The sequence below is a fragment of the Portunus trituberculatus genome, chromosome 23 (assembly GCF_017591435.1).
Source record: "Portunus trituberculatus isolate SZX2019 chromosome 23, ASM1759143v1, whole genome shotgun sequence".
Lineage (NCBI taxonomy): Eukaryota > Metazoa > Arthropoda > Malacostraca > Decapoda > Portunidae > Portunus > Portunus trituberculatus.
The window spans coordinates 952,501-965,080 of record NC_059277.1 but is presented as its reverse complement, the minus strand read 5'-3'; the positions used below and the strand labels follow the sequence as shown (position 1 = coordinate 965,080).

The following is a 12,580-nucleotide window of genomic DNA, read 5'->3' as shown; positions in this document are numbered from 1 at the left end:
GAAGAGCAGTTCAGCTTCTGCCCATTAGTGATGCAGGCAGTTTTATTTGTAGTGGTACCCATATTAGGGCTCATATCACCACCCAAGCACATCTTTGGTGTAACCACCTAGAACCTGGGTATCACGGTGACATGTAGGTAACTTTAAGCCACTCGACAAATGGCATAGCTTCAAAGTGGTAGCTATGCGGCGGGATTCGAATCTAAGCGTGGACGTCTGCCCGATCCCACGCTCACTACCTCATCCACTACACCACCGCCTCCTTTCCCTGCTGGAACAAGAACACAGAGAAGGAAGCTGCAAGTTATTATAGATTATACACACTAAAAGGGAATACACTGCATTCCCACAGCTTCCCATATATTGCCAGAATAATAAATAATGTGATACAGGTACACAAGAGATAAATCAGATGTCAGAATTGAGAGATTGCAGATGTGGATGAGTACAGATGTCAGTTTCTACCATATAGCAGATGCAAATTATTATAGCATTAGAATGAGGATGTGTTCAGAATTTTGGTATTAGATCACTATACATCATCAATTATTGACTAATGGCTGTTGCCTTAAGTTCTCAATTTAAGTTCTGCCAATTCGTACTTTTCACACTTATTTTTTGTATAATTACACATTAAAAAGTTAAGGACGAAGCAGTGGTATCTTTCTTATGAACTTTAAGAGGGAGTAGTGTCTATGTACATGGGCATGCAAAATGCATGTCTATATTGTTTATACACACACACACACACACACACACGGTAGCTCAGTGGTTAGAGTGCTGGCTTCACAAGCCAGAGGACCGGGGTTCGATTCCCCGGCCGGGTGGAGATATTTGGGTGTGTCTCCTTTCATGTGTAGCCCCTGTTCACCTAGCAGTGAGTAGGTACGGGATGTAAATCGAGGAGTTGTAACCTTGTTGTCCCGGTGTGTGGTGTGTGCCTGGTCTCAGGCCTATCTGAAGATCAGAAATAATGAGCTCTGAGCTCGTTCCGTAGGGTAACGTCTGGCTGTCTCATCAGAGACTGCAGCAGATCAAACAGTGAAACACACAGTCCGGTAGCTCAGTGGTTAGAGCGCTGGCTTCACAAGCCAGAGGACCGGGGTTCGATTCCCCGGCCGGGTGGAGATATTTGGGTGTGTCTCCTTTCACGTGTAGCCCCTGTTCACCTAGCAGTGAGTAGGTACGGGATGTAAATCGAGGAGTTGTGACCTTGTTGTCCCGCTGAGTGGTGTGTGCCTGGTCTCAGGCCTATCCGAAGATCGGAAATAACGAGCTCAGAGCTCGTTCCGTAGGGTAATGTCTGGCTGTCTTGTCAGAGACTGCAGCAGATCAAACAGTGAAACACAAACACACACACACACACACACACACACACACACACACACACACACACTATTAAGTGGCAAATGGAATACAATGCAAAGAAGTGCAGCGTAATGGAATTCGGAAAGAAAAAGAAAATAGAAAAATTAGAAAGGATACACAGAGCAGCTACAAAAAATACCAACAGGACATTGAGAGAACTAGGAATGATAACAATGGAAGAAAGGAGACAGAGAGGAGGCCTAATAGCTATATATAGAATCTAAGAGTAAATGGAAGTGATTGTAAAAAAAGATCAAGTGATAAGGGAAGTAAGTGATAGAAGAGAGCATTGAAAGAAACTAAGGAGTACATGCAGAAGAAATTTTAAGAAAAATAGTTTCCACATGGAAGTATAACAGCTTGGAACAAACTTCATAATGAAACTGCATGTCCAAAAACATTTCATGAATTTAAGATAAAAGTTATATGCAAAAAGGAACAGAGACAGGACAGCATGAGCCTAAGTATGGCTCTTTTTCTATATAACACAACTAGGTAAACACACACACACACACACACACACACACACACACACACACACACACGCGTAGTGTAGTGGTTAGTACGCTCAACACACAATCGAGAGGCCTGGGTTCAAGTCCCGGCGCGGTGAGGCAAATGGGCAAGCCTCTTAATGTGTGTCCCCTGTTCACTTAGCAGTAAATAGGTACGGGATGTAACTCGAGGGGTTGTGGCCTCACTTTCCCGGTGTGTGGAGTGTGTTGTGGTCTCAGTCCTACCCGAAGATCGGTCTATGAGCTCTGAACTCACTCCGTAATGGGGAAGACTGGCTGGGTGACCAGCAGGCTACCGAGGTGAATTACACACACACACACAAACACACACAGATTCTCATCTCAATACTTTACAATTTTCTTCCTCTTTTCCTCCTTACCAGTGAAAGTATTTATCTTCATACTTAATTGCTTATGTAATATTACATATAGAAAATTTATGCAGTACACAGTACATACACACATACTTTTATATATGTACATGATACATACATAGTCACTATAAAATTCTCTTCCTCCTTCTGCCTTTCTGCAAAACTCTTGACACATTAGGATGTGTAAATTTGAAAGATGAAGAAAAGTTGTAAATTTAGTTAATAAGTCAGCAGATTTGCATTAATTATTTTTTTAAACTTTGCTGTAATGTATAGAAGGCATCCACCACATCCTCTTCGCATGTAGTTTGGATAAAGATATCAATTTATCAAATGTGGATGAGGATTTAAATATTTAGCTTACCAGCTTTCTGGATGCATATGTGGCCATTGGATACATCCCTAAGGCACATTAAGTAGAAGTAATGGAAGCACAGCATTGGGGAGTGCATAGCCCTCCCAGGACAATGGTGACTGAACACACACACACACACACACACACACACACACACACACACACACACACATGCCACGTATTGTAGTGGCTAGCATGTTTGGCTCACAACTGAGAAGGCCCGGGTTTGAGTCCCAGGAAGCGACAGGGCAAATGGGAAAGCCTCTTAATGTGTAGTCTCTATTCATCTAGCAGTAAATAGATGCATAATGTAACTTGAGGGGTTGTGGCCTCGCTTTCCTGGTGTGAGAGGTGTGTGATGTGATCTCAGTCCTACCCATAGGTTGGTCAGTATGAGCTCTGAGTTCTTTCCGTAGGGGAAAGGCTGGCTGGGTGACCAGCAGAAAACGTGGTGAATAACACACACACACGCTTCTAATGCCCCTAAGATTATTTCTATTCCTTGCATCCCTTGGATATCTTGGCTATGAAGGGTCGCAAGGTGAAGACGGCACTTCCAAGAATGAGGCCGGTCCCCATGATGAAGAATGGCACCATCAAACTCTGCGTCAAGTCCTGCATCAGACCTGCAGGAGGGAGAGAGGTGAAGAGTGGTGGCAGCCTAGTGGACCGGTGCAGTGGTGAGATTGTTGGTCAAGTACTCTAAATGAGATGCTATCAGTTGCTTTGTCTTTGTGGTCCTTTGCAGTTAGCTCATGTGAGAATAACTCTCAGTGGTTCACATGAAAGGCAGGATAAAGTCAGTTGGTATTGATATACATAAAGCAGCATATGCTGAGAGCTCAGGCTTACCAAGTAGAGATGGATAGATAAAGTTGGTGATGCCCTGAGTCATCCTGAAGAAGCCCCAGGAAGTGGCTACTGACTTTGGGCCAAAGTCATTAACAAGTAGAGTGTTGATAAGTGCCCAGAAGGTTGCCAGGCCAATGGAGTACAGTGTGGTGACAAGCATGAGCTGCCACATGGCAGAGCAAAATGTCACCAGGAAGCAGCTGAGGCCCCCAACCACCAAGCTGTAATGTGTCCAGACTTTACACAACAAGAGTTGCTCACCAGGCATGGGAGGTCACAAGTTGCCATAACACAAGCAGTAAACTGGAACGTATTGGTAATTGTCTTTTTTTTCTCAATGAAGAAATAATTACACTGTAAGGCAAGTCTCACTCACCCTACTGGGAAGACGAACGTCTCCTTGACATTAAGCTTGTGCACCAAAAACCCACATGAGATTCTGAAGATGCAGTCTGTGGCAGACAAGTAGGAACTAATGATGGAGTTCTGGTAGTTAGTGAGTCCCACCGAATGTCCATAAGCCGGCAGGTAGAGCAGGAATTGTGGCATTGACAGGTTGGTAAACAGTACCATCACTATGTATAAGAGGTACTTTGGGTTCCATAATAAGGTAAAATCTAGAGCTTTTTTTTGCAGTGTTTTGTGTGTCACTGCTGCAGCCTTCTCATTGCACTTCTCAGCATACTCTGAGCTGGCCCGAATCTTCCTGAGATGCTGATGGTAGAGTATCTGCTCCTGCAGCTCCAGAGGCCTCATCAGCATTCCAAAAACTGCAATGTGCATCATAACGCCTGCTAGAAGGATGAAGGTTCCCTGCAGCCCAAATTGCTCATTGAAGAACACCACCATTGGGGAGAACAGAAAGCCTCCCATGGGGTTCCCGGAGGCTCGGATGCCATTAGCAAAGGAGAGCCTCTCTACAAAGTAATCAGTGACCAGTAGTATACCAGGTGTCTCACTCATGCAGATGCCGATACCTGCAAAGAAATGCATTCATTGTGAGCTTAACCTCTGCCAGTAACAGCATGTGCAATAAGATAAGAAAGCAATAAGTAAGCCATTAAAATGTCACCAAGTAAATTTGTTTCACCAATCAGTGACAGATAAAGCAAAGATAAGAGTTAATATGCCAGCAAAGAAATTACAACATATGCAATCAAACTATATGGAAAAACTCACCCACAAGACTGCCCACTGTGGCAGCCATGTAATAGATGGAGAGTTTGGGTATAGCAAGTAGCAAGCCAAGTGTGATGAGCAGTGTGCCAATCAGAATACTCCGCCGTGGTCCGATCTTCACTGCCATTGCCCCCATTACTGGTGCTGCAACACAAATTACTCACTGCTACGGAACACACACACACACACACACACAACACACACGCACACATAAAAAAAAAAAAAAAAAAGCAGAGCCTTATCCAAACATCAAATAGCATGTATAAGATAATAAACTGTATGGAAAAGATAGACAGACAAGACCTGGTATCATTGAGAGAAGATAGAGACAGACGGACGAGAGGACACTCCCAAGATCATAAAAAATCAATGTTTGACAGTTTTAGGAACATTAAAACATTTAGTTTTCCACATAAGACGGTGGACATTTGAAACACCTGAGTGAAGAGATTGTAACAGCAGCAAAATGTGCATACATTTAAGGAAAATTGGATAAAAGTAGATATGGAGATCGGTCACTATGAGCCCCGCTCGAACCCTGTAATATGCAACTAGGTAAACACACACACACACACACACACACACAAGCAGTCCCCGTGTGCCCAGCAGCATGCCCATGACCCAGCCGACTGCAGCAGCAGAGTCATCAGGGAAGTACTGCAGCAGCAGGAGGTACGTGATGCCAAAGCTCTTGATGTATCCGGCGCAGAGTGTGTTGATCCAGAACACCCCCGCCACCACCACCCAGGCATACCTGCAACAGACACGTGTTACGTGATTCTTTAGGAAAACTGCAACTCATCACACTCTCACACTCAGCAGTTGTTACATTCTTGCTGTATGTGCTACTGTGCCACATTTCACACATGCATCTATATAGTGTGTTCCAGTGCCTCACTCCTGCAATCCCTCGCACTTCATCACTCTCCTGCTGTCAAAGGAGACTAAGTGTACATGAAATGAGATTGGAGCCAGACTCCGTTATGTTTTATGAAGAGGACATGGGTACATGAAGGAAGAGGCAAGAGAGTCACGTTTATGTGGCATGGGAGACAGTGGCGTAGTGGATAAGGTAGTGAGCGTGGGATCAAGCAGACGTCCATGTGTAGCTTCGAATCCCATCACATGCCACCCTGAAACTGAAACTTCGTCATTTATCGAGTGACGTAAAGTTACTTGCATGTCACCATGATATCCAGGTTCTAGGACCTAGGTGGAGGTGTAATTGCCTTACACCAAAGATGCGCTTGGGTGGTGATATGGGCTCTAATATGGGTACTACTATAAATAAAATTGCCTGCGCCGCTAATGGGTGGAAGCTGAACAGCGCTTCCAATACTCTTAAAGTGAACCTACAAGCACTATAGGCCATAACATTAAAAAAAGGACTGTGTCTGGCTACCTGCTTGTAATGGAGACCTGAACATTCACACCCCAACATGCACAACAATATTCACGTATGGAAGAGAAAAGATATATAGCCCAACATGATAAAAAAGGAATAATTATGTGGAAATTAGCAGATGTTTACTTTAAAAAAAATTATGATTTGCCTCACTGTTTCCTACCCTCTGTCCCGGGCTGACGGCGGTGTGGGTGACTCTGGGCACAGTGACATCGGTATCATGGCATGGATGGATTGCTGGCCTTCATTCTGCCCTTGGTCCTGTTGTTTCCATGAGCTGTGTGCTGTGCCATGCTCCTCCTCCCCTGAGCTGTGTGCTGTGCCATCCTCCTCCTTCCCTAAGCTGTGTGCTGTGCCATCCTTCTCCTCCCCTGAAGTGTGTGCTGTGCCATGCTCCTTCTCTGAGCTGTGTGCTTTGCCATGCCCCACCTCCCTCGAGCTGTGTGTAAGGCCTTCCTCCTCCTCCTTCAAGTTGTGTTCTGAGCTCTCTGTAAAGCATTGAAAGCTGTCCATGTCCATGAATTATTTGGACAAAATACTCATTGAAGGAATAAAGGTAATTTTCTGAAACATTTCTACGACGCTTTCCCTATTACTAAAAAAAAAAAAAAAAAAAAAAAAAAAAATATATATATATATATATATATATATATATATATATATATATATATATATATATATATATATATATATATATATATATATATATATTGATGTAACATGGGTTTTTAGTGTTTTCACAATGCAAGTGTTCATTGGGTGAACTCCATAGAAACCCAGGCAAAGTTGATATTTTAAGGGAAGGCAAACCTTCACCAGTGGTAGGATAATCAGGCCGGGGAACTGAGCCAGCTGAGTGATGTTCAACAGAAGGTTGGTGCCTATTTAGATAGTGGGGAGCACAGCGACTATGAGGACTCAATCTGATTGTGAGACCTTTGCACAGTTACAATTATTGCAGTGGCGGGGATCAAAGAGAGTGAATAAGGGGAGGAGGCATAAAGTCACAAAAGTGAAGCCGACGCGCTATTGGTCCGCTGCAGTTCCTACCCCCCTTTAGTGCCCCTTTTGTCCAAAACATTACCGGCAGCCCATTGAACATATATAGGAACACCTGAGTTACGTTCCTTATTTTCCATCTTATGTCCATGTTTCAAGGCTGCCTAAGTACTGATGAGGTCGCTGTGCGACTAATACAGGATAACCTAGATGGGCCCTGGTGGCCCTTTGTTATCCTATTATTTATGTTATGTTATGTTATGTTACCATTATGTGACCTTAAAAGACTCTTAATAGTTGTGGCATACCGGGCAACAAAGAAATAATACATTGTTTCCAGCTTCGGTGGGCTTGGGTGAGAGGTGGGAAGCTGTCTTTGGGGCAAACTTATGGCTGGACCAGGTCACGTATGTGCAAATGTAAATAGACATAAAGGTAGACAAAGGATAAATAAACTGTTTATCAGATGAAAATTGGTCTGAAGGTTGATTCTTCTTGGTGTAGCAATTATTTAAGACAGATGGTCTCAAATACTGTAAGTCTCTCTCTCTCTCTCTCTCTCTCTCTCTCTCTTTACAGCTTTTATTTAAAATAACCTGTGATTTAATGTCACTCTTCATCGAAAAACCATCTAATGACTAAAATTTTTTATTCACCGTTTGTCTCTTGTCATGCAATAAACAAGAAAAGGCAATATTTTTTACCATAATTTCTCCCGGAAACGCTTGGTGTATTTCTTTCATTATTGTAGGTGTTTGACATTAACACCATTAATAGTAGGCCTATATGACAAATTTAGGAAACTATAATGTAGTTTACATATATCAAACCATCAATTCTTTCGTAGTTTTCGTCTAGTATGGAAAAAAGAAAGTGGCAATTTCCCATTGCTTAACACGGAAGAGGGCAAAGCTTTGGGTATAAGTTGCCAATCGCAAGCTCCGCCCACTGGCTTCATTTTTTTTAGTATGGCAGGATAGGCACGTGCTCCTCCCTCAGTGTAACCTTGCTTGGGAGTGTTGCTGAACAGCTCAGTGGTGTACCGACCATGCCGGGGTGTGACGCTGAGCATCATCACACCAAACACCACAAATGTAACGCATGTAACAAACATTCCAGCAAGTGAAAGTTGTAAAGCAAGTGCTGGTTTCATCTGCTACGCCGTCAAGCATTTACTTCCACAACGCCTGTTGAAAGTAATCAAAATACCTCGAAAATGGAGGAGTTTGGGAATACGCAAGATCCAACTAGTCTGTTTAGACCTTGAGAATATGGTCGTGGCATCATGCGAACTAAAGTCAGCGTGTGACTGTTGGTCTGGTCGCCTCACAGGCCGTAGTATGCCACAACACGCCACTGGCGTCATATCTTAATATGAGTGGCTATCAGTGGCTGCCACATCATCGTTGTCATGCGTTGTCAGGAGAGGCAGTTGAAGAGGACAATTGAATTGAGTTGCATCACCGCCAGGAATTTATAATATTTGTTTCTCATATTAGCAAGGTCTTATTTTTTAAAGGCACACGTCACTCTAGGCTTGGAGGAAAGATAAGAGGAGACACTGTGACGTCACAGAAGTGAAGCTGCAAAGCTCCGCCCCCTTTTCAGAAGTCAATCCAAAACATTGCTTTACTAATGATACGCGCAACATTCACCCATCTCAACATTATGCCGGCTTGGTCGGCCTACAGCTACATCAGAGGCGGTCCTGGCTACTTTTACGCTCTTCATCGGACGCCCGTTCCCCACCCCAACCAAACCCAAACCCAATCCCACTGCCGAATCCCACCAACGAATAAACACAACATTTATATTATTCATGTCATTTTAACAAAATCATGCAAAATATAAAAAAAATAGCAAAAGATAAAGAAATGATAGGAAATGATAGAATAGATAAATGAAATATCATCACCTCTTCCGTCTGTCATACACACACACTCAAGACTGACGTGATGTGAACAAATTGCCGTAGATGCATGTACAGATTCCTGCTTTTATCTTTTAGCTTTATATTTTTTCACATAACCTAATAAATTACACGTAACTATAAGGGATCTAAATTAATTTCATGAATGAATTACAATTTATTTTAGAAGCAGCAGTTTGTGGCTTGGGATCATATATCATCCAGAGGTCAGTCTATCCCCCCCCCCTCTCCCTTAAGTTTTCTTCTGAGAGCGAGAGTCACAAGGGCAAGTTGACTCTGATTTGACTTGATTGCATGTGGACCTCACAGAAGATAAACTGCTAATAAAATTCTTGAAATAACTCGTCATGTAATCTCCCGCGACTTTTTGGCACGCTCACCATCTAGCCCAGTTTCCCAGTATTTCACTTACCGGTGAAATGTTGTCACCGTTGTCACTCCTCCTGGTGCAGCTTTAGGCCCAGTAAGCCAGCATAATTGGAAAATATTGAGATGGGTGAATGCTGCGCGTATCATCACCAATGTTTTGAGTTGACTCTGGAAAAGGGGGCGGAGCTTAGCGGCTTCACTTCTGTGACGTCATGGCCTCTCTTCTCATCTTTACTCTGACGTCGTGTCGCTGGTGTTGTGCAGAGTATATATATATATATATATATATATATATATATATATATATATATATATATATATATATATATATATTTTTTTTTTTTTTTTTTTTTCCCTTATGTAAGAGGGGAAAGCTGACCAAGAACAATATGAAACGATAAAAAGAAGATCCACGAAAAAAGTCCCACTAACGAAAATAAAAAGTCCCTCTAACGAAAAAAAAAAGATCACCAAACATAGGCGACAGCTAGGTGTTGGCGATCGTGTTTGTCGCTGGGGATGAGCAGACAAACTGGAAGAGACAATAAAGGACCTTGTGCCTGTTCCTTGGCTAATTGTCTGAAGCGTGGGAGGCGGCCCTGCGCCCTCTGCCTCTTGGCCATCCAGGTTGTCGCGTACACCCTGCTGCATGTAAACTATCCGTGTGGTGTCGACACAAGTCTCCCTCTCTCAGCGGTGCTCGATAAGGACGACTACGTATGCGATGGACGGCTGTTGTTTGTTTGTAGGGTGTGTGATAACGATTATCTCACACACACACACACACACACACACACACACGGCCCGGTAGCTCAGTGGTTAGAGCGCTGGCTTCACAAGCACAGATGACACAGATATTTGGGTGTGTCTCCTTTCACGTGTAGCCCCTGTTCACCTAGCAGTGAGTAGGTACGGGATGTAAATCGAGGAGTTGTCCCGGTGTGTGGTGTGCCTGGTCTCAGACCTATCCCAAGATCGGAAATAATGAGCTCTGAGCTCGTTCCGTAGGGTAACGTCTGGCTGTCTCGTCAGAGACTGCAGCAGATCAAACAGATCAAACAGTGAATTACACATACACACACACACACACACACACACACCTCAGCTGTAGCTCCTCATTCTGATTATTCTTTGAAGACAATATTCGTTATCACCAACTAATACATTTGTGTTTTGTAATGAGAGAGAGAGGGAGGGAGTGGGCACCGAGGAATGACGGTGGTGGTGCTTCCATCCTGCGAGATTTCATTTATTGATTTATTTTTATGTAAATGAGGTCCTGGCTAAGGGCAGCCAAAGTAAATAAGTAAATAAATCAAATAGATAAGAAAATAAAATGAATAAATGAAAATAAAAGCTTACTTAGGCGCATGTTCCCCAAAAGAGGTCAGAAACTATTACCAGAAACTGAAGGAAAAGTATCTTGAAACCTTCTTCTCGAAAGAATTCAAGTCATAGGAAGGAGGAGATACAGTAGTAGGGAGGAAGATGCAGAATTTATCTTAAAATAGTAGAAAAAAGAATGAATGACTGAGAATGCTGATTAACTTTTCTGTCTATAGCAGAAAGGGTTATGAGTGAAAATCCTACACATGTGAAGCGTGCTGCATACATACACAAATAAGCTGGTACTATTAACAGCTGGTACATGAGATAAATTGATATAGGCGATGCAAAACGCCTAATTTCATAGAAAATGGGATGTGAAGTTACAATTAATAAATAAGTTGGTGTGATATTCAATATAAAAGAAGGGAGCAGTTAAGCGCCATTGAATAAGATGAGATAGTTGTCTGGAAGGTTGTGTTGAGTTGATAGATAGCGGTACTGAGTTTTTGTGGCATTGAACAGTGCTATGTTTGCTCTGCCCAATCAAAAATTTAGAGAGATCATAAGTTAGGCATTCTGTGGCTTCCCGCGTGTCAGTTGTTTAACTTCTGAAGAATTGGACGTAAACGAAAAAGACGCAGACAAATATAGGGCAGTGTCATCTGTATAGGAGTGGACGCGACCGTCTGGGCGTGTGAAGGTAAGCGTGCAGAGAGTATGATGGGTTGTAACCACTGCTGTATATTGAAGATGTGTGGCGAGGGCGAGGGCTAAAAGACACTATTGCTTATGAAAACAGTAACTGTTGCGGTGAATTAATGAACTTGAGGCATGTGCTGCGGGAAGTGAAATCATGACAGGCAAACTATATTAGTTTCTTTGTCTTCAGAGAGAGAGAGAGAGAGAGAGAGAGAGAGAGAGAGAGAGAGAGAGAGAGAGAGAGAGAGAGAGAGAGAGACTACAACATTGAGAATTGTGCCCATTGCCTTTCTATAGTCTTCGTGAAAAAAAAGGAGAGAAATCTTGTGTTTCGAAATATTTTGCTCATGAATAAACAAGTAAATCTCATGAATATTGTCAATGGCCACAGGGATGATTGATTATTCAGGAGGGATCTTTGTTAAGCCATCAAGAAAATACCGCTGGAAGACGTGCTTTGCTCTCTCGTAACTACAAGAATGATTGAATAGAGCCTCTTGAGTGTTTCTTATGGTTCATAACGTGAAATCTCTGTTCAGCTATTACTATTATATAGAATAACGGTATATCATTATCTTGGTGTAACGTATTGCCAAAGGTGAAAGTACATGTCATCTAAGTCGAAAATGTTCTTAGCACATATTCATTTTTGAGAGGTTTAGCCATGGCATGAAATTGATGTGTAGCCACCGCGAAAGATGCAGCGGCCGTGCCAGCGTGCCAGGGGGGTAACCATGGTGGAGAAACACCATTTCACACACTCTACATTGCTTTAAGTTTAGTAATACGATTTTAACCTTTTCATTGTCATTGCCTTGGAAGTAAACTGTGTAATCTGACTAACTATCAGCTGATTTGCTGCTGGACTCGTTCCTTCCCACTCCCTATCTGGACATGCATGGTGTCCCACAGACTATTATTCTATTTGTCCTTCATTACATTCATACTGTCACTGTGTAATGTTTATCAGTAAGAGGTATCTGTGTTGTTGTCACTTGTCTTGTCATGGGGTACTGTAAAGCTCCAAAACTTGTAGAAATCATCACTGAATTATTCACAATTTCAAATCTCCACCATGGATACCTGCCTGACTCTGCTATTGTATCTGTCACTGGGTCACACTTGAATTTCATGCCAGAACTAAATAAAACTTCAAAATGCATGTGTGCATAAAACATTTCTACTTAGAACAACATGCATAGTTCC

General features: G+C 42.6%; 1 protein-coding gene and 1 long non-coding RNA gene across 3 annotated transcripts in view; one reads left to right on the top strand and one right to left on the bottom strand.

The window, feature by feature from the left end:
- Positions 1-2,201: 2,201 nt before the first annotated feature.
- The window catches only part of LOC123507847 (monocarboxylate transporter 12-like), a 12,268-nt gene continuing 1,889 nt past the window's right edge, over positions 2,202-12,580 (bottom strand). The window contains exons 1-7 of one of the 2 annotated variants that reach the window (XM_045261104.1): positions 8,257-8,875; positions 6,212-6,536; positions 5,229-5,397; positions 4,644-4,788; positions 3,841-4,441; positions 3,465-3,685; positions 2,202-3,238 (exon numbers count right to left, since the gene is read on the bottom strand). In XM_045261104.1, the coding sequence (XP_045117039.1) occupies positions 3,108-3,238; positions 3,465-3,685; positions 3,841-4,441; positions 4,644-4,788; positions 5,229-5,397; positions 6,212-6,536; positions 8,257-8,413 (1,749 nt within the window). In that variant the 5' untranslated portion in view covers positions 8,414-8,875 and the 3' untranslated portion in view covers positions 2,202-3,107. Of the gene's footprint in view, positions 3,239-3,464; positions 3,686-3,840; positions 4,442-4,643; positions 4,789-5,228; positions 5,398-6,211; positions 6,537-8,256; positions 8,876-12,580 lie in introns of those variants that run through there. The other variant, XM_045261105.1, reaches the window with a different exon arrangement.
- LOC123507849 lies at positions 3,169-4,544 on the top strand. The gene is made up of 2 exons (XR_006675801.1): positions 3,169-3,292; positions 4,101-4,544. It is a non-coding gene; the product is annotated as an uncharacterized LOC123507849 (long non-coding RNA).